The sequence below is a fragment of the Chiloscyllium punctatum genome, chromosome 29 (genome assembly GCF_047496795.1).
Source record: "Chiloscyllium punctatum isolate Juve2018m chromosome 29, sChiPun1.3, whole genome shotgun sequence".
Lineage (NCBI taxonomy): Eukaryota > Metazoa > Chordata > Chondrichthyes > Orectolobiformes > Hemiscylliidae > Chiloscyllium > Chiloscyllium punctatum.
The window spans coordinates 59,479,724-59,504,350 of record NC_092767.1 but is presented as its reverse complement, the minus strand read 5'-3'; the positions used below and the strand labels follow the sequence as shown (position 1 = coordinate 59,504,350).

At 41.7% G+C, this 24,627-nt stretch overlaps 1 protein-coding gene across 10 annotated transcripts in view; it reads right to left on the bottom strand.

The window, feature by feature from the left end:
• Nucleotides 1-24,627, bottom strand: part of LOC140454444 (uncharacterized) — a 183,724-nt gene that overhangs the window by 10,882 nt on the left and 148,215 nt on the right. For all 10 annotated transcript variants that reach the window (XM_072549181.1, XM_072549178.1, XM_072549188.1 and 7 more), the window contains 6 exons: nucleotides 24,451-24,545; nucleotides 21,853-21,904; nucleotides 16,156-16,314; nucleotides 14,702-14,813; nucleotides 3,505-3,605; nucleotides 3,274-3,328 (listed from right to left, as the gene is read on the bottom strand). In XM_072549181.1, the coding sequence (XP_072405282.1) occupies nucleotides 3,274-3,328; nucleotides 3,505-3,605; nucleotides 14,702-14,813; nucleotides 16,156-16,314; nucleotides 21,853-21,904; nucleotides 24,451-24,545 (574 nt within the window). The remainder of the gene's footprint in view (nucleotides 1-3,273; nucleotides 3,329-3,504; nucleotides 3,606-14,701; nucleotides 14,814-16,155; nucleotides 16,315-21,852; nucleotides 21,905-24,450; nucleotides 24,546-24,627) is intronic.

The window sequence follows — 24,627 nt, the reverse complement described above, 5'->3', positions numbered from 1 at the left end:
GAAAAAACAAAAGAGTCCCACTCGGCCTGAACTGAGTAAGGGAACTGTATTGGCTGGTAAACCAGAGATTGCACACCCTGGAAAGTCCACCAATATCTGATTTGGAACAGTTGAATTGCTAAGCAACATCCAAATCAGAACAATCAAATAAGCATCTGGTTAAATAGTCACCCAATTCTAATGGAGGTTGATACCAGTGTGGCCTTTTCAGTGAAAAGCGGAACCAGTCTTTATCAAAAATCACTCTGGACTCCAACCCTTAAATTTGTACAAGATCTCAGCTACACTGAGAACCTATACTGGGGAGCTTTTACAGGTTAAGGCTACAACTTTGGTTCTGGTTTCTTAAGAGAAGTAGCTGGTTCAGTTATCACTGATTGTAGCAAAAGGTTTGGGCAAGATCGATGGACAAAGGTTCACCGAGAGTGGCTCAACAGTTTTCAATTAGAAAATGGCTGCCTGAGCAAAGTCCTAATACCTGTACGTTTTTCAGGAAGGGTTTGGGACCATCATTGGAGCCAAGGCCACCTTTCATCTTGACCAGGAAACAATTTCACAATTGGACAAGGTCCAGCTAATGTCATTTGCCTTATGGGCAAAAGTAGAAGCAGAAACCAGAAGTCTGGAAGATGAAGGAATTATCAGACCAGTCCAGTTTGCAGAACAGACAGCATCGGTTATACTGATTTGTGAAGCCCAACGAGTTGGTTCACCTTTGTGGGCATTTTAAACAAATGGTAAACAGCTTTTCGCAGCTAGATAAACTTCCAATCCCTCGTATAGAGGATGTATATGCAAAGCTGCAGCGGATGCCGCCCCTGCTGGACATAAGCCATGCGTACTTGCGATTACGGTCAGAGAAGGATTCCCGGAAGTATGCCATAATTAATACCCATAAAGGTTTGCACCAACATACAAGACTGCCATTTGCAGTATTGTTAGCCCATGCAATTTTTCAGTGCACAATGGAGAACATTTTACAAGTCTAGCCCGATTACCCATCTACCTAGATAATGTGCTATTAACAGGGAAGACCAATAAGGAGCACTTAGAGAACTTGGACATAGTCCTTAGATGTTTCTCCCAGGGGAGCATATGCCTTGGAAGGGAAAATTGTACATTCCGACTTGGTCTAGAGAGTCAGACCAGATTACACAGTTGAAGGTAAAGTGTAGGCACCAACGTCTGTTTAGGTTTTTCCTTGGGCTGGTGAATTATTATGTAAAGTTCATACATAACCTGGCCTTCATCCTGGCATCTTTGCATCAACTCATAAAAAAGGGTCAGCGTCAAATGTGATTGCATAGCCAAGCCACAGCTTTCAGGGAAGTGAAGAAACAGCTATCATCCCCTCAGGTGTTGGCACACAATGAGCCCAAGCAAGATCTGGTATTGACATGCAATTACTGGATTAGTGGTGCTGGAAGAGCACAGCAGTTCAGGCAGCATCCAACGAGCAGCGAAATCGACGTTTCGGGTAAAAGCCCTTCATCAGGAGTAAAGGCAGTGAGCCTGAAGCATGGAGAGATAAGCTAGAGGAGGGTGGGGGTGGGGAGAGAGTAGCATAGAGTGCAATGGGTGAGTGGGGGAAGAGATGAAGGTGATAGGTCAAGGAGGAGAGGGTGGAGTGGATAGGTGGAAAAGGAGATAGGCAGGTTCGACAAGTCCGGACAAGTCAAGGAGACAGTGCTGAGTTGGAAGTTTGAAACTAGGATGAGGTGGGGGAAGGGGAAATGAGGAAGCTGTTGAAGTCCACATTGATGCCCTGGGGTTGAAGTATTCCGAGGCGAAAGATGAGGCGTTCTTCCTCCAGGCGTCTGGTGGTGAGGGAGCGGCGGTGAAGGAGGCCCAGGACCTCCATGTCCTCGGCAGAGTGGGAGGGGGAGTTGAAATGTTGGGCCACGGGGCGGTTTGGCTGATTAGTGCGGGTGTCTCGGAGATGTTCCCTAAAGCGCTCTGCTAGGAGGCACCCAGTCATGCAATGCCTCCCCATATAGCAATGGGGTAGTATTAACTCATAGGTGTCTCAATAGTGAGGAACACCCAAAAGCATACTGCACCCAGGTCTTTGGTTAATGCAGAACATATATGTGCCCTGACTTAGAAGGCAGGCTTGACGGTCATATTTGGAATCACGAAGTTCCACTGATAAATTTACAGACATCAATTTGTAATAATAACAGACCACAAACCACTGCTTGATCTACCTAAAGCAGGAAAGGCACTACCGCCCATTACTTCAAGCCGAGTTGAGCAATGGGCTTTAATACTAAGTGCATATACTGTCTGGTAGGCCAAGTAGCAAATGCGGATGCATTGAGCCACACACTGCTGGCAGGCACACCATTTCTGGTACTGGATGAACTTGACCTGGTGCTGAAATGCCCCAGGAGGAGCTTAAAAAAAGAACCAGCCTTCTCCTTGGACTTAGAGGGGGAGGGATCTACTGATTGGAATAAGGTCAGCCAGGTGGACCTCAGGAGTTTCCTGATTGGGGCTATTAACCTGGTTCAATCAGGGAGCCCTGTTTGACAGATAAGAACAGGGTGTGTCAGACATCCTGTACACTCCGAGCCGGCTCAGTGGGAGCTGAATCAGTATCAAGGACTCTCTACATATAAATGAAGGGTGACTTAGGAATGAGGTACTGGCCTCTGTGGAGTTATTTGAGAAACTAGCAGGTTGTGTTCTGAACTGGTCTACCAACTGATTGGTCAACCTCCTTCTAAAAGGCGATTTAACTTCTATCCAGGTTACATCCATACAAGTGGAATTGGCTCATCTAACACCTATCATGTAGGAGGAAAAGAATTTTAAAAATGACTTCTGCAAGCATTTTACCAAATGCAGATTTGTGGCAGTATCAATATCTTTTTCAGATCTCTTTTTGAGATGCTTTTTGGGATGGGTGGAGGGGGCTTAGAAGTAACGTAACTCACAAAACATGGAATTAAGTCACTTCTTTTCCATTTTAGACCATTCATACACACTATCTTCAATAATAGTTTGTTTCCAATCATCAATACTGGTGTGTCACCATCATCATCGCCCAATAAAAGTCACTGTTGGATGGAGGAAAGTATCTTAACATTTCACATCCAAAAGGAATTATTCAGAACTGGTGCTCTGAAGACGACTGATCTATACTCAAAATGCTAGCTTACTCTCCCTCCCCATGGATGCTGCCTGACTCACTGTGACCACTAACATTTTTTGCTTTCTGTACAGACTTCAGCATCGGCAGCAATTTGCTCCGACCAGAAAATATCTTACCAGCTATTGGCACTAGTGTAGATTCCTCATTATTCCCCTTTGCAGTCGACATTAACTAAAAAAGAACAGAGCACAAGAATTTAAAACTTCATATATAGTTTTTACACAAACATTCCTCTTACCCATTTCTTTGACAGTACAAATGGAGTCTGACATCAAGTTAAAGGGAAAGGCAGTAAAACCATTAGTCTATGGATCAAATCAAAAGACATGTAAACACAACAGACTTACAGATGGCCCTGGAGAAACAGGAGTCCTATTATGATCGTAATTCTCACTATGCTTCCCACAAACAGCAGCATCACTTTTCTGAGTTTTAACTTTCTTCTCTCCTGTATAAAATACAAAACATTTACATTCAATCTGCAAACATGGAGGGCAGATGCCTGATACAAATCCCTGACCGTCAAAAGTAAGTGAAACAAACTGAGCCATCTGTTACAGTGAAAGGTCACAGAGTCATAAAGCACGGGAATACGCCCTTTGGCTCAACTCATCCATGCCAACCAGGTTTCCTAAACTAAACTAGTCCCATTTGCCTGTGTTCAGCCCATATCCCTCTAAACCTTTTCTATTCACATACCCTCCCAAATGTCTTTTAAATGTTATAATTGGACCTACCGGTACTACTTCCTCTGGCAGATTATTCCATACATGCAGTACACTGTCTGAAAAGGTTGCCCCTTGGGTGTCTTTTAAATCTTTCCTCTCTCACCTTTAACCTATGCCCCTGGTTCTGGATCTCTGTACATTGGGAAAATGACCTTGGCTATTCACATAATCTAAGCCCCTCATAATTTATAAACATCTATAAAGTCAGCCCACAGTCTTCTACACTCCAGGGAAAAAATTCCTTGCTTATCCAGCTTCTCCTTATAACTTAAAACCTTCCAGTTTCCTTGTAAATCGTTTTTGCACTCTTTCCAAGATAAGAAGAAACTTTAGTTGGAGAGTTGTTAGAATTTGGAACATAGTGGAGGCAGATTCCATCAGTGATTTCAAGAGAGAGCTGGATATATAAGTAGAAGTGAATTTAGAGGGCTGCGGAGATAGAGAAGAATGGGACAACCTTTTTGTACTGTGAAATTCAATGGCTCTATAACATCCTTCCTGTAGCAGAACAACCAGAATTGTACACAGTACTCCAAGTGTGGCCTTACCAATGTCTTATACAGATGTAACGTGATGTCCCATCTGATAAAAAGATTTGTTTTGAAGAGAGGAACGATGATGGAAGATTTAAAACAAAGGGGGACAATCATGAGAAATGTTAATAATATCAGCTAACATGGGGAGTAAAACAGTATGGTGGCTGATTAGCAGTTTAACAGGATTAGGCCAAGGGAGCAGGCAGTTGCATCTCATGCACAAGTGACTCCTCACTGACTTGTTTCAGGATGTATATCCTTGGAAGTTTTCGGACTGTGGTAATTAGGTCACAAAGCCACAGGTTGAAACAGGAGGAGAAATCAAAGAGTAAAGATAAGGAAGTTGAAGTTCAATTATCAGAAACTATTTTTGAGTGAATGTTTGAGGAAAAAAACAACAGGTCAAAGACAAAGTAGACAATATTAGTTCACAAATTAGCAGAATTACAACATGAAGATGAAAAATAAAGCAGTTTTATCAAAAAGCATACACAGAAGAATTTGAGTGTATCCCAGAATACTACCTTAAAAATGAAGTCTTGAGGAGGAAATGAGCACATTACATATTCAGGTGGGTGGAAAACATAGTCTTGAAACATCAACTTGTTCTATCCACTGATGCTGCCTGACCCACTGAATTTCTTAAGAATTTTACGTTCTTCCTTCATATTTAAGCAGCCACAGTAAAAACAATTATGCCCCAGATATACATTTAATTTGCACAGGCTTTTATTTTAAACCGTCATGTTGAAATGGTTTGCCATGGCCAAACTATGAATCAGTGATTTCTTCTGAAATATGAAGTGACACATCAAGTATGCATGTGCTGTGCGTTCGGTAGTGGTGGTGGGACCTTTCCTCCAGCTGTTTGCCAGAAGTGAGGATGTTTCTCATGACTGTGCAATCTTCAGCATCAGTCATGACTCATCACATACTGAAGCGGGACATGCCCAAATGCAGCAAGACCAGACATTATCCAGGCACGGGCTGGCAAGTGACAAATAACTTTTGCACCACACAAGAGCTGGCAATAAACATCTCCAACAAGACAGAATCTAATATCACCCCATGAGATTCAGTGACATCACCATCAGTGAAACCTATTCACTGGTAACCATTGACCAGAACAGAACTAGACTAGTTTTAGAAGTACTGTGACTGCAAGAATGGGTCAGAGTTTGGGAATCCTGCAGCAAGTAACTCACTTCCTGACTTCCCAAAGCCTATTCATCATCTACAAGGCACAAATCAGGAGTGTGATGGAATATTCCCCACTTGCCTGGAAGAGGTGCAGCTCCAACAACATTCAAGAAGCTTGACTCCACAAACAAAGTTGATTGACATCACATCCACAAACAGTCAGCCCCTCCACTACTGAGTAGCAGCAATGTGTATTATCTACAAGATGCACTGCAGAAATTCACCAAGGCTCCTCTGACAGCTTCCAGACTCATGACCATCATCATCTCAAAGGAAGAACAAAGGAAGCAGTTACATGGGAACACTACCTGCACTTCCCTCTCGACGTCTCACACCATCCTGACTTGAAAATATATTACTGCTCCTTCAGTGTTGCTGAGCCAAACTTCTTAATGGATTTATGGGTACACTCCACCAAATGGACTTCACCAATTCAAAAGGGCAGCTCACCACAACCTTCCAGGGCAATTAAGGATGGGCAATAAATATTGGCCCAGCCTGTGTCACCCACATCCTCTGAATGAAAATACATGCCCCTAATTTTCTACTACCAAAATGCACCAATTCATATTTATCGAAGTCAGCACTATGTTACTATTATACAAAGTGTATCTTAAAATACAACTGCTTTTAAACACTAAGTAAATTCATACAGGCAGATGACATTTTGCCTTTAGCACTGTGCATTCCTGGACAGACAATTTGCACTTTGTTGATGACACTAAAGGCAGATGGCACCATAAATAGTCGATGGGAGCAGCAATTAGCAAAAGTACATCAATAGATTAATTCATTAAACTCTAATCTGCTACAAATGTATCCAATGTGAAGTCAGAAGTCATCAATTTTGGACCCAAGGAAAATAGATCAGAGCAATCTATGGCAAAAAGCTAGGAAACGTGGAGCAGCAGTGTTTTCAGTTGATTTTCAGAAATCACCAGGTGATGGTGGATTGATACAAAATGACATTTCTGGAACAAAATATCAACAACAATATAACAGCAATAGGAATTGAACTAACTTCAGAGGGGCTGGTATCTTGTCACCAAGTCATCTTTATTTACCCATGGAGAGTCCTTCACACAGATCTAGCTCTCTCAGAGCCAGCTCTCAAAGTGAACTGGATGTCTGACACTCCTGTTCATACCTATCAGCCAGGGCTCCCTGGTTGTGGCTGTTAATCTGGTCCAATCAGGGAACCCATTCTGAAGTCCACCTGGTTGAACTTATTACAATCACTAGAGGAATGTTCTTGTTGCAGTCAGGCATTTAACACCATGTATACGGCAAATGACTGAAGTGATAGTGGGGGAGCACTTTGGGACCACTGATCGTAATTCTATTAGTTTAGAAGTTAAAGCTTTAAATTGGAGTAAGGCCAATTTTGACGGTTATGAGACAGGAACTTTCAAAAGTTGATTGAGGTAGACTGGTTGTGGGTAAAGGGACAACTGGCAAGTGAGTGGCTTTCAAAAGTGAGATAACCAGAATTCAGAGTCAGTATGTTCCTGTTAGAGTGAAAGGCAGACTGATAGTAGGGAAAATGCATGACTGGAGAAATTGAGGCTCTAGTCGAACAAAATAAGGAGATATATATTAGGTATAAACAACTAGGATCAAGAAAACATCAGAGTATAAGGAGAGTAGCGACACGCTTAAGAAGGAAATCAGAAGGGCGAGAAAAAGGAATATGAGATAGCCTTGGAAGATTACATTAAGGATAATAATCCAGAGATTCTACATGTGAAACGGCAGGAAACGGGAGAGATAAGAAAAGAATATTTTAAGTCCATGTGCTGAAAGACATGGAAGCTAGGGAACACAAATAAATAGTTGTCATAAAAATAGTCCACCTTACAGACAGTAGATGCTGGAAGTCTTGAAGAGTATCAAGGTTGATAAATCTCCAGAAGGTTTAGAGATATATGGGCCAAACACAGACAAGTGGGACTAGTTTAGTTTGGGAGATTTGGTTGGCATGGACCTCAGGATCTCTTTCCGTGCTGTATGACTCTTACTCGATCAAGTGTATACTAGGACATTGTGGGAAGTTAGGGAAGGAACTGTGGGGCCTCGAGCAGAAATATCTGTATCATTTACAAGCAAAGGGGAGGTGCCAGAAGACTAGACAGTGGCTAATATTGTGCCTTTATTTAAGAAAGGCTGTGAGGAGAAGCCTGGGGACTACAGATTGCGGAGTCTGACGTTAGTTGTAGTTATGTTGTTGGTGACAGGATTTACATTCATTTGGAATGGCAAGGACTGTTTAAGGATAGAAAGCATGGCCTAGTGCATGGGAAATAGTATCGCCCAAACTTGATTGAGTTTTTTTAAGGATGTTGCTAAGGGACACATGAGGGCAGAGCAGTAAATGCTGTCTATAACTGCAGCAAGACTCTTAATGTTCCACACAGTAGTGTGTTAGTAAAGTGGATCACATGGAATTCAGGTAGACCTTGCCAACTGAGTAAAAAATTGGCTTGATGATAGGAGACTGAGGCTAGTGATGGAGGTTGGCTTTTTGGAGCCCTATGAGTAGCAGTGATCTGCAGGAATTGGTCATTTACATAAAAGATTTGGATGAGAATATAGCAAACATGATTAGTAATTTTATAGAGGACGATAAAATTGGTGGTGGTAGACAGTGAAAAAAGATACCCAAGATTACAAGGGATCTTGATTAACTGGGTCAATAAGCCACACAGTGTCAAATGGAATTTAATTTAGATAAATGAGGTGTGTTGCATTTTAATAAGACGAACGAGGGCAGGACTTGTACACTTAATAGTAAGGCCCTGGGGAGTGCTGCCAAACAGAGATACCTAGGGGTTCGGTACGTAGTTCTATGAAAGCTGCATCACAGATAGACAGGGTGATAAAAAGATTTGGCACACTTGCCTTCATTGCTCAGACCACCAAGTATAGGAGCTGGAATGTCATATTGTGGTTGTGCAGGACATTGATGAGGCCACGTTTGGAGTACTGTGTGCAGTTTTGGAGTCGTCAGGAAGGGTTTTATTAAATTGGAAAGGGTACAAAAAAGATTGACAAGGACACTACCAGGACTGGTGGTTTGAATTATAAGGGAAGGCCAATAAGGCTGGGACTTCCTTCACTTGAATGTCGGAGGTTGAGGGATGACCTTTAAAGAGATTTATGAAATATTGAGGGATATAAATAAAGTGAATAGCAAAGGTCAGTTCCCTAGTGTTGGTGAGTTTAAACTATAAGGCATAATTTTAAGATGAGAGGGAAAAGTGTCAGTTTGGATCTTTGAAAACTGTGGGCTCAAACTCAAACGCAAACTCAGGACTTGAGGACAGAAGCACAGGTGACATTTCAGCCTTTACAAACAGGACTGCAGATTTACAGAAGGGTTCATCCTCCTCATGGAATGTTAAACATTGATGATCAGCTTGTTTCATTGGACCAGACAAATACGAAAGTGTAGTATTCGAAAAGGTGCTGTGGACTCTGCAACTGACCTGGACAACATTATATGCAATATCAAAAAGAGTAAGATGATTACTAGTCATGGAGAATAAAATTATCTCTATTTAATTTTCAGCCAAGTGTTAAATTATCCTGTGATAATTCTTCAATCCTGCACCGCAGCAGAAAAAACCTTGTTCATGGGGACTGAGAGATGGGAGTAAGGGTAGCACGGAGTATTGTAGCACGGGTTTCTGACCTGTAAAACTCAATAAATAACAAAGCACCACCTTATAGTTTACGTATCAAGCATCTTAAATAGTGAGTAGACTGATTTGCAAATTTTGTACAACCACATACACTGGACACTTCATGAATATTGTTTTCTGAAATATAGAATATAATTACTGCATTGATTTGAGTAAAGACTTAAATAGTTGAACAGTTCCCCCATTATTGCTGTGTGCATTTGCAACAGTGACCACAATTCTGGACACAATACATGCATGCAAGCAAGTTATGTTTAGTAAAGTGGTTATGCTGTCCATTTCCCTCATCCTCAAAATAAAACCATTTCATGGGTGCAATCACTCTGACAGGATTATACTATATGCCCCCCAATAGTCACCAAGACATTAAGGAACAAATATGTAGACAGATTATGGAAAGATGCAATAAAAACAGGGTTGTCCGAATAGGTGATTTCACTTCCCCAATACAGACTGGGACTCCCTTAGAGCAAGAGGTTTAGACAGAGCAGAATTTGTTCAGTGCATTCAAGAGAATTTCTTGAAACAGTACGTGGATAGTCCAACAAGCGGAGCGGCCATACTTGACATTGCACTGGCTAATGAGCCTGGTCAGGTAACTGACCTTTCAGTGGGAGAGCATTTTGGAAACAGTGATCACAACTCTTAAAATTTTAAGATAGCTATGAACAAGGATAAGTCAGGAGCTTGTGAGAAGGTACTAAATTAGGGGAGGACAAATTACCTCAGTATTAGGCAGGAACTAGGGAGTGTTAATTGTTATCAGGCAAGCCCACAGTTGACATGTGGGAACTGTTTGAAGACCTGCTGATGACAATCCAAGACCAGCATGTTCCAGAAAGGAGGATGGACAAGGATGGCAAGATAAGGGACCCTTGGCTAACAAACAAGGTTGTGAATTTAGTCAAAAAGCAAAAAAAGCATCTTATGTAAAGGTTTCAGCAGCTAAAATTGGACACAGCCCATGAGGAATATAAGGAAAAAAGCAGGAAAGTACTTAGGTAGGGAATTAGGAGAGCAAGAAGGGGCCATGAGAAAAACCTTGGCAGGAAGGGTTTAAGAGTATCCCAAGGCATTCTATAGATACATTAAAAACAAGATGATAACTAGGAAGAAGGTAGCACTACTCCAGAATAAAGAACGGAACGGATGCTTGGAGGCAGAAGACGCAGCTAAGATCCTAAATGAGTACTTTGCAATGGTATTCACACAGGAGAAGAATATGGAGGATAGTGAGATTTGTGTGGAGCATGCTAATATGCTGGGCATTTTGAAATTGAGAAAGTAGTGGTGTTGGATCATTAAGGTGGCTAAGTCCACAGGGCCCAATGGTATCTACCCCAGGTTATGGAGTGAGGAAAGAGAGGAGACTGCTGGGGCTTTGATCAAGATCTCTATCTTCCTTAGCCACTGGAGAGGTCCCGGAAGACTGGCAAGTAGGTAATGCTCTTCCTCTGTTCAAGAGGAGAAATAGGAATAATCCAGGAAACTACAGACCACTGAGTCTCACATCAATAGTTGGGAAGCTATTGGAGAGAATTCTCAGGGATACAATTTATGCACATTTGGAAAAAGCTGGTTTAATTAGGGACAGGCAGCATGACTTTGTGCAGGGCAGGTCATGTCTTACTAAGTTGATTGAATCGTTCGAGATGGTGACGAAGGTGATCAATGAGGGGAGAACAGTGGATGTTGTAGACATGGAGTAAGGATTTTGATAAGGTCCCTCATCCAGAAGATTCAGATGCATGAGATCCATGGTGACTTGGCTGCATGGATTCAGAACTGGCTTGCCTGTAGAAGGCAGAGGGTACTGGTGGAAAAGGGATTTTTCTGGCGAGTGGTTCACAGAACAGTACAGCACAGTACAGGCTCTTCGACCCTTGATGTTATGTGGACCTTTTATTCTGTCCTAAAATTAGACTAATCTACATACTCTTCATTTACTTAAATGTCTCTAATGTATCTGACTCTATTACCACTGATGGCAGTGTATTCCACGCACTCACCACTCTGTGTAAATAACCTACCTCTGACATATCCCTTAAACATTCCTCTAATTACCTTAAAATCATGCCCCACATACCACAGGGTTCTGTGCTGGGATTACTGCTGTTTTATATGGATGGATGTATTAGTAAGTTTGCAGATAACACAAAGATTGGTGGAGATGTGGATAGCAGAAGAATGGCAGATAGCGTTCAATCTGGGTAAACGTGGGAGATTCAGGAAAAGTATACAGTTAATGGAAGGACTCCGAAAAGCATTGTTTACAGAAGGATCCTGGGGTTCAAGTCCATAGCTCCCTGAAAGTGGCTATGCAAGTAGATACTATGGCAAACAAGGCGCATGGCATGCTTGCCTTTATTAGTCAGGGAGTTGAGTACAAGAGTCAGGACATCATGTTGCAGCTTTATAAGACTTTAGTTAGGCCCCACTTAAAGTAGAAGGCAGAGTACTTCTAGTCGCCGTAGTACAGGAAGGAGATGGAGGCTATGGAGAGGGTGCAGAAGAGGTTTACCAGGCTGCTGCCTCAATTAGAGGGCATGAGTTAAAAGGAGAGGTTGGAAAAAACTTGGGTTGTTTTCGCTGGAGCAACAGAAGCTGAGGGGAGTCTATAAAATTATGAGATGCATAGATAGGGGTGACAGTCAGAATCTTAAATACATGCATTTAAGGTGAGAGGTGGAAAGTTCAAAGGAGACGTGAGGGGCAAATCTTCTTTTGCACAGAGTGGTGAGAGTCTGGAACGCACTGCCAGAGGTGGTGCCAATTAAGGCAGAGAACTTAACTGATTTTTAGATTTTAAGGGATTTTTAGATAAGTACATGACTGTGCAAGGAATGGAGGGATATGGACCAAGGGCAGGCAGAAGGGATTAGTTTCACTTCGCATCATGTTCGGCACATCATGGGCCGAAGGGCCCATTCCTGTGCTGTACTGTTCTATGTTCATGCTGTGGAATATATCCCTAGCTTCAAATTTTTGTTATACAAATCATGGATACAATTATTTCACACTTTCAGCCTCCAGCATTCTCTTGAACAATCAAATACTGAGCTACTTCTAAGTGAAAACATTGAAACCAAATGAACTAGATTTTAAAATTTGAAAAAAAAGTGTTTCTTTTTTTAAATGGCATCAATAACAATTTTGATATATTGATTAATGATGATTATCCCAAGGCAACGTGTGAAGTACTCAGTGTCGTTTGGAGACGTGGTGACCATAAGAAATCAGCCCCTCAAACGTGCTCCACCATTCAATAGGATCACAGCAATTCTGACATTCCTCATGTCCACTTCCCTGCATTTTCCCCATAACCCTTGAGGCACTATAAAGTGGAAAACCGGGCTACTGAGGAGGATGTCAAGGCTTAGAACAGGATAACTGAAAGGCTAGCAGGAGGGAGTGACTTCAATTATGTGGAGAGCCTGGAGAAACTGGGGTTGTTCTCTTTAAAGCAAAGAGGTTTAAGATGAAATTTCACAGAAATGTTCAGTTTTAAGAATGCTTTTTATACACCAAGTAAGAAAAATTACAGCATGTTGCTATGCAGAGGGGCCTGGGTGTCCTCATGCACCTAGGCGGCATGGTGGCACAGTGGTTAGCACTGCTGCCTCACAGTGCCTGAGACCCGGATTCAACTCCCATCCTGGGCAACTGTCTGTGTGGAGTTTGCACATTCTCCCCGTGTCTGCATGGGTTTCCTCCAGGTGCTCCAGTTTCCTCCAAAGATATAGTCCAAAGATGTGCAGGTTAGGTGAATTGGCTAAATTGCCCGTAGTTTAGGTGAAGTGGTAAATGTTGGGGAATGGGTCAGGGTGGGTTGCTCTTTGGAGGGTCGGTGTGGACTTGGTGGGCCGAAGGGCCTGTTTCCACACTAAGTAATCTAATAATTACAAAACATTGATCTGCAAATGCAGCAGGTAATTAAGGCGGCAAATGGAATGTTGTCCTTCATTGCTGGAAGGATGGAGTTTGATAATAGGGAGGTATTGTTGTATCTTTATAAGATACTGGTGAGGCCACACCTGGAATACTATGTACAGTTTTGGTCTTCTTACTTGAGAAAGGATGTACTGGCACCGGAGAAGGCACAACGGAGGTTTATTCGGTCGAATCCGGAATTGAGGGGTTTGGCTTATGAGGAGAGATTGAGTAGACTGGGACTATGCTCATTGGAATTTAGAAGAATGGGTGGGGGGTGGGGGGAAAGAGTCTTACAGAAACTTATAAACAATGAAGGGAATAGATAAGATGGTAACAGGGAGGTTGTTTCCACTGGTGGGTGAAACTAGAATTAGGGTGCATAGTTCAAAATAAGGGGTAGCAGATTTGGGACTGAATTGAGGAGGAAATACCTCACCCAAAAGACTGTGAATCTGTGGAATTCCCTGCCCAGTGAAGCAGTTGAGGCTACATCATTGAATGTTTTTTAAGGCAAGGATAAATAGATTTTTGAACAATACAAGAATTGAGGGTTACGGTGAGCAGGCGGATAAGTGAAGCTGAGTCCACAAAAAGATCAGTCATGATCTTCTTGAATAAGGTCAGAAAACAAATCAAACTGGGTTATAGTCAAACAGGTTTATTTGAAATCACAAACTTCTGGAGCACTGCCGTATTGTCAGGTGAAAAAGGGGCAGCGCTCCAAAAGCTTGTGATTTCAAATAAACCTGTGGACCTGGTAATAAACCTGGTATTGTGTGACTTCTGACCTTATCCACCGCAGTCCAACACCAGCACCTCCACATCATGGCTGTGATCTTATTGAGTGGCAGCGCAGGCTCGATGGGCCAAATGGCCGACTTCAATTTCTTATGTCAATCAGTTTTCAGTGACAGAAGCTTCAGTAACCAGAAGATTGAAATTTTAAAACGACTTGCAAAAGAGCCAGGGAGAGGATTTTTTTTCCTAGAAACACTAACAATTTCAGGTGACTGAATTATGCACCTGAATAGGTGAAGAAAGCAAATTCAATAGTAGCTTTCGAAAGATATATTGGACGAATGGGAGAGATGAAAACATTTACATAGCCAGCCATAAAAGTAAGATATAATTTGATCATTCTGTCAGAGCCATTCTGTGTCAAATGGTCTCCTCCGGTGTTGAATCATCCAATAAAAGAACTTATTGACTGAATGGCCTCACTTAAGAGGCCTGTAAACAGTTGTATTTCCAGATTCACTTTCAAGATTGAAACAATTTTTTTTTACAAGCGTAAATCTCTAAAGGCCACAAATGTTGTAGACGGGTTATAAACGGTGCATCACAATGGATCAGGTTTACCAGTGATTAATGGATAAAAAGAGCAAAATTTTAAAAATCACTACACTTAATGTTGACATTGGTAAAAAATTAGAAAATAAGCCTTACCAGAGAGTACAGCGATTATTTTTAACAATGCCTTGTGTTTTTTCATCAGCAGCTTTTTCTCCAAATAGAGTTTATGCCCTTGTTGACACAGGTTTTGAATTTCACTGATGGCCTGTGGTGACACATAGTTAAATAAGTAAAAGGTTTATGAATGGAGCAAATTTATATTATCAACAGCAGCAATCATTCAAAAGTTATGTCATCATCTAAAGATTATAAGTTAAAATAGATTGATTAATACTCTTTTGTTGTAATTCTGCATTGAACAAAAATAGGAAAATAAGACATTGCTATTTAAGGCTTATCCATGCTCCTAAGCTTCACAGAATACAAGCTCAATTAGTGCATAATAAATTTTTGAAGGCTTGGTGACTATTTGTACACATACAGCTTGCCTGCCCCTTAAAGATGGTCACCCAGCTGGTATCCTTGATTAAGGCAATCAACAATTATTGGCCATATAAGGATACTTAAACAAAATACCATTTCTGGGAGTACATTCGCGTGCCAAACATAGATAGTGATATCTGATTAGATGTCAGTAATGTAATGTTAATACCCTCTCTCAACCTCACACAGCTGAAAATTCAGCAGTAGGAAGGACCACCCACGGGTTTACTTAAAGGGATCATCAACTACCTTCAGATCAGTTGCTGATTTGCTTCTACAGCTGTTTGGCTGTGATTGGAGCAGGTTTGGGCTAATTTAAAGTTGCTAACATTTACAGTGAGTGCATGGCAGATGTCAAAAGGACTTTGTGTTGATTTTGAGAATTCTACATAAACCACTTCCTCCCAATATGAGTAAGCTACAACCAAGTTAGAGCACTGTGCAAACATGGAGAATCCCCTCCTGAATGGCATTGTGGGTCAACCCACAGCATATAGACCGCAGTCATTTAAGTACTCATCACCACCACCTTCTCAAGGGCAACTGGGGATGTGCAACAAATGCAGGCCAGCCAGCGAGGCTCACTTCCCACAGATTAATTTATAAAAAAAAGAGTAAAGATGATGAGCAGCATGTCAAACTGGTCAGGATGAGAAAAGAAACAGATGTAATAAAACAATGTTTTTAAATATTAAACACAATCAGTGCAATGTGGAGAAATGACAATCAGATTCAGTATTTTTGGGCTTAGAAAAAGGGCACAGAAAACAACTCCTAAGTGAGCCACTATTTCCTGATAGATATCTCCCTGAAGTAATTCTAAGGACTGCAGGACTTGGGCAGTTTTAACTACAATCTCTTCCTCTCAACTCCAAAACAAGCAGCTTGCTAATATCCTCTTGGAGTCCTGCCTTTTTATTGGGTGGAGTGTTCAATAATCCCCGACAGACCATACTCTGGCATCAACCACCATTTTCAGACTTTAGTGCTTCATATCTTTGCAGAATATAGCAGAGAATCATGACTGAAGAGAAACAAAATACTCGGGAAATCTTTTAACAAACCTCATCAAGAATGGCACGTTTTGAAACGCGTTCATCCTCAAACAGCAGCTCCCTTAACTCACTGAAACGATTCTGCATAAGCTTGCGCCACTCTCTCTCTCTCAATGTGTGCAGCAGTGGATTCTTTCTGCTTTTCTTCAGCTCCGACATATTGTAAATCTTTAAAATAAAAAGGTTACTTGTTGCAGTGACATGCAAACCCGTGACTGCAGAAGATGGCTATAACTGTATCCAATTAAATATCCAATTAATCCAGAAAGCTTCGCACAGTCAGGAAGCAGAGATGAAATGCAGCCCGAGTGAGTATGTAGTTCAGGGAATTTGGAGGCAGCATGGGAATTTAGTGAAGAGGGGAAGAGGTACTTTCTGCTTGCTTTTCTTTTGGCTCAGTTTGTAAGGTTTTTATTTAACAAGATACATTGAAGCCCAGGATCAGAGATCCAGTATAAGAATGACATCATAGGTAAACCATAAGTCTATTGGGTTGGTAATAAGCATTACTTTGACTATGATAGGTTACTTACAGATTGAAGGAAAATAAGGGAAGTATTTACACATTACAAACCAAAAGACCAACGGGAAACTTTTAAAACTCAATTTAAGAACTAAGTAAATAAAATAGAGATGCACGTCAGGCAATGTGTTGTATCTGCATAATGTGGGAGCTGTTAGACCTCATTGTTGTTCATAGTGACCATATCTGGAGCAAGTGTTGGATGCTTCAGGAGCTCCAGCTCAGGGTTTATAAGCTGGTGTCTGGGCTTCAAACACTGCAACATGTCAAGGAGAGGGATACTATGTTTCAGGAGACAGTCACACAATCCTTAGATTAACTACCTGAAATTCAGTCAGCAGTCAGGGAAAGGAGGGTGTGCCTATGTATGAGGCAGGTAGAGGGTTCCAGGAGGTAGTGCCAAAGGCAACTCAGCCCTTGAGCTTGTAGAACAGGTTTGAGATTCTTCTCCCTGTCTGGATGAGGTCTGGAGTTGTAGGGAGGATGAACATAGCACTGTGGTTCAGGGGAGCCATTCAAGAGGAGGGAGAAAAGAGAAATGTAGTTGTAACTGGGGATAGTATAGTCAGAGGAACAGACATTGTTCTTTGTGGCCAGGATCAAGAGTCCCGAAGGCTGTGTTGCCTGCCTGGTGGCGGAGTTCAGGATATTTAAATCGGGGTGCAGAGAAACTTGGAGTTGGAAGGGAAAGATCCAGTTGATGTGGTCCATGTACATACCAAATGACACAGATACGGAGATGAAAGAGGTTCTGCTGAGGGAATATGAGCAGCTTGGGCAAGATTAAAAAGCAGGCATTTCTGAATTACTACCTGAGCCATGACTAACTGACACAGGGTCAACAAGATTAAAGTAGTAAAAATGTGGCTCAAAAATTGGTATGGGAGAAATGGGCTCAAACTCCTGGGACATTGGCACCAGTACTGGAGAAGGAGGGAGCTGTTCTAATGGAATGAGCTCCACCTGAATCACGCTGGGACTGGAGTCCTAGCGAATCACATCACGAGGGATGTGGATGAGGCTTTAAACTGAATAGTCAGGGAGAGTGGGTTTAGTTGCATGGAAAATTATGAAAAAAAGTTAAGGGGGAGTAAAGGGCTCAGAAGTTATTAAAGTTTCTAGAATAAGCAATATGACAGAATATATGGAAAAGCACAGGAATCTAACTACAGCCACAGCAGCTAAGGGGACAATTATCAGAAGGGGGGGGCTAGACAATGCAGGACTGAGGGTTTTGAACTTAAATGCGCGCAGTATAATAAAACAAGGTAAATTAGCTCGTTGGGCAGACTGAAATCGGCAGATACGATGTGCGGATGTTACAGTGACATTGCTACAAGGAGTTCGGGGCTGGGAACTAAATATCCAAGGATATGCATCTTATCAATAGGACAGGCAGATGGGCAGAGGGGGTGGAGTTGCCTTGTTAGCAAGAAATGAAATTAAATCAATAGCAAGAAGTGATATAGAGTCAGAAGGCACAGAACCTGTGTGGGTAGAGTTGAGGAACTGCAAAGGGGGAGGAATAAAGATCCTGATTGGAATTATGTACAGGCTTTTGAGCAATGGTCAGGATGTGGAACAGAAAATCAATCAAGAGATAGAAAAGTAAAAAAGGCACAACGACATTTATTGTGGAGAACTTCAATATGCAGGTGGAATGGGAAAAATCAAGTTGGTGGCAGATCCCAAGAAAAGGAATTTGGGTAATGTCTAAGACTGTTTTTTTGGAGCAGCTTGTGGTAGAGCCCACTAGGGAACAGGCAATTCTGGATCTGGTGATGTAAAATGAGGCAGACTTGATAAGGGAGTTTAATGTAAAGGTGGTAGTGACCATGATACGACAGAATTCATGCTGCAGTTTCAGAGGCAGCAGACGTAACAGAACTACAATGACCCCAGTCAAGGGCTTATGACTGAAACATCAAGTCTCCTGCTCCTTGTATGCAGTACCTTTCCAGCATCATACACTTGACTACAATTGAGCAAAGGCAACTACGAAAGGTATGAGGGAGGAACCGGTCAGAGTTGACTGGAAGGGGAGCGTAGCAAGGAAGATGGTGGAGCAGGAATGGTAGGTGCTTCTTGATGTAATTCGGGAGGCACAGCAGAAATTTATCCCCAAGGAAGAAAAAACATATGAAGGGAATGGTGAGGCAATGATGGTTGACAAGGGAACTCAGGTACAGCATAAAAGCAAAGCAGCAGTATACAATGTGGTCACGGTTAGTGGGAAGACAGAGGATTGGGAAGCCTTTAAAAACCAACAGAGGATAACTAAAAAAGCAAGAAGCAGGGAGAAATGAGGTAGCTAGTAATATAAGAGAAGAGTGCAAGCATTTTTCTTGATATATGAAAAGGTAAAAGAAGGCAACAGTGGACATTGGACTGCTAGAAAATGAGGCTAGGGAAGTAGCAATGGGAACAAAGAAATACATTGGAATCGATATTTTGCATCAGTGTTAACAGGAGAAGACACCACTACCATACCAGAACTTTGAGAGCGTCAGGAGGCAGAGTTAAGAGTGGTGGCCATCATTAAGGGGAAGGTGTTGCAAAAGCTGAAAGGTCTGAAGAGAGATAAATCAGCTTGACCGGATGGACTATACTTCAGAGTTGTGAAGGAGACAGCTGAAAAGATCGTACAGGCCTTGATCATTAAGGAATCACTGGAGTCAGAGAGAATCTCAGAAAACTGGAAAATAGCTAATGTAACACCATTGTTTAAGAAAGGAGGGAGGTGTAAGTCAGGAAAGTGTAGGACAGTTAGCCTGACCTTGGTTGTTGCTAAGATTTGAAGCCTGTTATTAAGGAAAAGATTACAGAGTGCTTGGAAGTTTAAGATAAAATAGGGTGGAGTCAACACCACTTCGCCAAGGGGAGGTCACACGCGACAAATCTGTTAGACCTCTTTGAGGAAGTAATAAGTTAGACAAAAGAGAACCTGTGGATATGATCCATTTGGGGAGGCAATGGCCGAGTCACTGGACTGTTAATCAACACATCCAGGTCATGACCTAGGGCTCTGGATTTGAATCCTGCCCAGGGAGATGGTGAAATTTGTATTCAATTAAAATCTGGAATTAGGAGTCTAATGATAACCACAAATCCTTTGTCAGAAAACCCCACTGGTTCACTAATGTTCTTCAGAGAAGGAAACTGCCACCTTTATCTGGTCTGGCCTACATGCGACTTCATAACCAGAGCAATATAGTTGAGTCTAAACTGCCCTCTGTGCAATGAGAGATGGCCAATAAATGCTGGCCAGGCCAGTGATACCCTAGTTCATTAATGAATTAAAAAAAAAGAAAAAAAAAATTGACATTTGGGTCTCCAGAAGGCCTTTAACAATGTATTGCACAAAAAGCTGCTACAAAAGATGAGCCCATATGGGGGTTTGGGGCAACATACTGGCATGGGCAGAGGATTGGCTGACTGGCACAGGTCAGTGGGATAAAGGGTTATTGTTTCAGGTTGGCAGCAGTAACTAGTGAAGTTCCGCATTGGTCAGTGTTGGGACCCACAACTATTCATGTTATATATCAATGATCTGGATGAAGGAACTGAGGGCATCGTTATTAAGTTTGCAGAAGACACAAAAATAGGTGGAGGGATAGGTAGTACTGAGGAAGCGGGAGGTTGCAGAAGGACCTGGGCAGGCTAGGTGACTGAGCAAAGATGTGGCAGATGAAATACAATGTGGGAAAAGTGTGAAGTTATGCACTTTGACAGGAAAGTTTGAGGGATAGACTATTTTCAAAATGGAAAACACTTCTGAAATCTGAAGGTCAAAGGCATTTTTGGGAGTCCTAATTCGTAATTCTCTTAAGGTTAACATGTAGGCTCATTTGGTAGTTAAGAAGGCTAATGCAATTAGCATTAATTTCAAGAGGGTTAGAGTACAAGCGCAGAGATCTACTGTCGAGGCTGTTCAAGATTATGGTCACATTGCATTTGAAATATTCTGAGCAGTTTTGGACACCGTATCTAAGGAAGGGTCTGCTGGGGTAAGAGGGATCCAGAAGAGGTTTTCAAGAATGATCCCCAGGATAAAGGGCTTGTCATACAAGGATTGGTTGAGGACTCTGGATATATACTCAACGGATCCGATGTGCAGAAGATGTTTCCACAAGTAGGAGATTCTACCATCTGGAATACAGTGTGAGTGTACAGGGGCGACCCTTTGGAATGGAGATAAGGAGGAATTTCTTCAGCCAAGAGGTCAATCTGTGGTACTTGGTTCTTCAGAATGCTGTGGAGGCCACATTATGTGTATTTAAGACAGGGATAGACAAGTTCTTGATTAGTAACAGGATCAATGGTGTAGCAGATATGATAGGCTGAATGGCGTAATTATACTCCTGTACTTTATAGCCTACAGTCAATAAAATACTGGTGAAAGGAAAGATTAAACATTTCTGGCATGGAGGACAAAAGAAATTAATTTCCCATTACCATCAGGAAGTGAACCAGGATACTAACAATAATATATCCAAGTGTGCAGAACTGGATCAAGCCATGGGTTTACTGAGTCCCATAAACCATCTAGATCTAGGATACATCCCAAACAATTTTAGTACCATTAGACAAGCTGATTTGATATCATCAGTCATAAGATTATAACACTATATAAGAAGAGTTGACGAGACGACATTAATTGACAACAAGACTGCAAATTTAAATTAGCTCCAAGGTGAATCAAGGATTATAATTTCAGATAAGAAAAATCTAAAAAGGAAGAACATTCAAAAGAAATAGCTCTAAAGACTGTAGAAAAATTGGACGCCTGATCTTTAATGATATGTACATAGGTTAACCTATGCACTGATATACACAATCAATATTATACTAGTAAAGCAAATAGGAAGAGATAATTTGCACTTAATAACAAGGTAATAAATTAAATGAATCCAAAGAATGTGCCAAGCTGGAGAAATACACAACAGGTCATTCGGATGTGGTCATTGTAGTATTATTCCAGGGGTATGTGCAGAAGTCAGGTCGGCTGGATTAGAAACTGTGGCAGAGACTCGACAGACCCAAATGTTTGCTGGTCTAGAATTTAATAATTCTGCATCAAAAATCACATTTTACAGAACTAGTAAATGCTTATCCTATCAGAAGGCATTGATATCACAAAATTGAAAAACAGGATTAAATCAATGGCATGCATGAAGACTTACCTTTCTCTTGGGTGAAAATTTGTGAGATTGAGAATAATTGTGAAAATGCCATCTGAAAACAAAAAGGTTCAATTATTACAAAATACACACATGCTAAATGAGAAGAGGATTCAGTCCCTACAGTACTGGCTGCAGATAAACATTTCATATCTAAGTCAGCTATACTTTTAGAATGGTAATCGGGACATGGTATTGTTTGTGTGTTGTACAGAGCTTTTGGGTGGGTTCATCAAGAATGAGAGCCTGAGAGGGGTGACTATTCCAGGAAGCACAGGCCAGCAGGTTAAAGCCTCCCTTTACATGGAGGGCATCATTTTTCACTCAGGTTCACCGTCAGTGCACCGAATCATGAGCATCTCTGACCAGTTCAAATTGACCTTGGGAGCTAAAGTAAATAGAGGCAAGAGCGAGGCCATGTTCTTTTGGATCTGGGCTGACCAATCCTTTATCCCCCTTCCCCATCAGGTCAGATTATCTGAAGGTGCTATGAATATGATTCAGTGGGGTCAGGATACACAGGACAACTTAGGAGGAGCGTACTGCCAAGATTTTGGAGAAACTGCTCCCTCTCCATTATGAGTAATAACCTGGGCATCAAGTGCGAGGTACTATTGGTGTTGTTATATGTGACCTATTCTCCAAGCCTGCCGTTTTCATTTGATCTGGAGATCAAAGATAGACAATGTCTAAAGGGACAATATGTAAAATGTTCTGGATAAGGTGGGTGCAGATGACGTATCCAACGCTGTCTTCATCTTGATGGCCACCTTTGTGCGTGGCTACATCAAATTATGTGTCGATGCTTGGTGCACAAATACCAGTGTCTTTATGTACTGAGGTTCTACCTGTCCCCCATGTTACAAAGGATGGGCTTGGCCTTTTTGCCATGGAACCTTATTGCAAGTAGTTGGACTATACTGACTCCCATGGAACAATTTGCAAACAGAAACCATTTTTGACCACAAGGGAGTGGTCAACTTGCAGCATCCTTGAGAACCTGCGGGAGAAGGAGAAGGAGGATCACGTTGGGTAGTTCTCTGAACAGACTGTCAAAGCTATTTGGCAGAAATGGGGGGGGGGGGGTTGTGATACTGGTGGTGGACAGACATTGTCACACATCTACTTCTTTGCGACAAAGGCCTAGACAGAAATGCAGTTATTTTTGTCAAGGTTCTTTCTGAGCAGCTCTGTCACTCAGGACTCTATCTTCTACAACCTGCACCCTGAGATGCAGACTGAGACTATAAACTCTGTGAAAGACGCTTTTCAGTTTGCCTGAAATTTGCTCCAGTGTATAGACTTGACTTCATCTGAGTGTTACAGATTGGCACATTCCAAGGTCCAGAACTAAGCTCTGAGGGATGCACTGAAGTTTGAAGTAACTCCTGCCAAAGTGCAGTAGGGAAAGACCACTGTCTAGGGTCTTTCTGCCGAAGTACAACAGGGATCAGTTCAACTATCACACCCTCTCACTGCCTCAAAATGTATGTAAATAGTGACCTGCATGAGTAGAAAATGTCTTTGGTAGCAACTACACATAGCCCCTGCTATTTGAAAGCAGAGCGTTCCCAGGAAACCTTTCATAAGCCGAAAATGGCGTAAAGAAGGTGCATGATTTATATGGGAAAAAAAAAATTGTCGCCTTTAAAAGGAAAAATCCTCTTCGGATTCGCGAAAACAGGTACTGATGTAGGTCTTTTGTGAAAGCGAATTGCGTAAAGTGAATGTTCAAAAAGCAGGGGATACCTGTACAGTGAATGTCAAATTTCAACTTTTTTTTTAAATTTGAAAAGACTGTACATAATGCTTTAGTACCTTATGTATGTATGCAGAGATAATATTTTTTGGAATAAAGTAGATTTTTGCAATAACAAAAGAATCTGAACATGGCGATGAAAAGCCACCAAGACCTTAAGGACAGGAGGAAAAAGGAACCTTCTCAGCAGTGTGTTCTGAAGCCAGTGTTCTCATTCCTTTGCCAAGCAAAGTGGAGCTAACACTATTTCTACATGGTAACTGTGGAGGCTGGTGTAGGGTAGGGATAAAAAAAAAAGTTGTGAATGGGCAGCTTTTTCATATTACCTAATGAGTGAGTCTACAAGACTGGAAGCAGATTACTTACCCTTAAAGCAAGAGCTGCAAGGACCAGGGACACCAATTGTAGAGAAATGCATATTCTACCGAAGTTACTGGTATGACTTAACATATTACTTCACAAAAACTACAAAGCATATCTGAAACATAAATTAACTGTAAAATGGCACAGTGCCATCAGTACTAAACCTCAGTGGCTGCTAGTTCCACATTTTCAGTATGTTTTTAAAAACTAGCAAAGTCAGAAAGCAGGCAAGCATTTTGCTAAACTTTAAGAGAGGACAACACTTGCTGCCTACAAATGTGACAAAGTGTGGCGTGTGCATTCTTTATTCCAAACAGTGAATTCTCATTTCAACCACTGCAGTGAGGCAGTCAGAGCTGTCTAGCGGTACAGGGAGAAATCCTGGAGGGGCCGCCCCGTGGCTCCGGTCTGGAAATGTACACACATGATGACAAAAAACTTCAACATCAAAGTGATGACAATTTCTGAAATGATCCCACCTGGGAGGTGCACATAATTTTTCAGCTGTTGAAGTTCCATCAGCTACTTCACCATCTTCCATCTCAACATCAAAATATTCAGCGTCTGAATGACTCTGTATGAGATGTATGAACACAAGAAAATGTGAAGAATGAAAAAAGACCATCTGACCCGCAAAATAATCCAATTTACCCAGT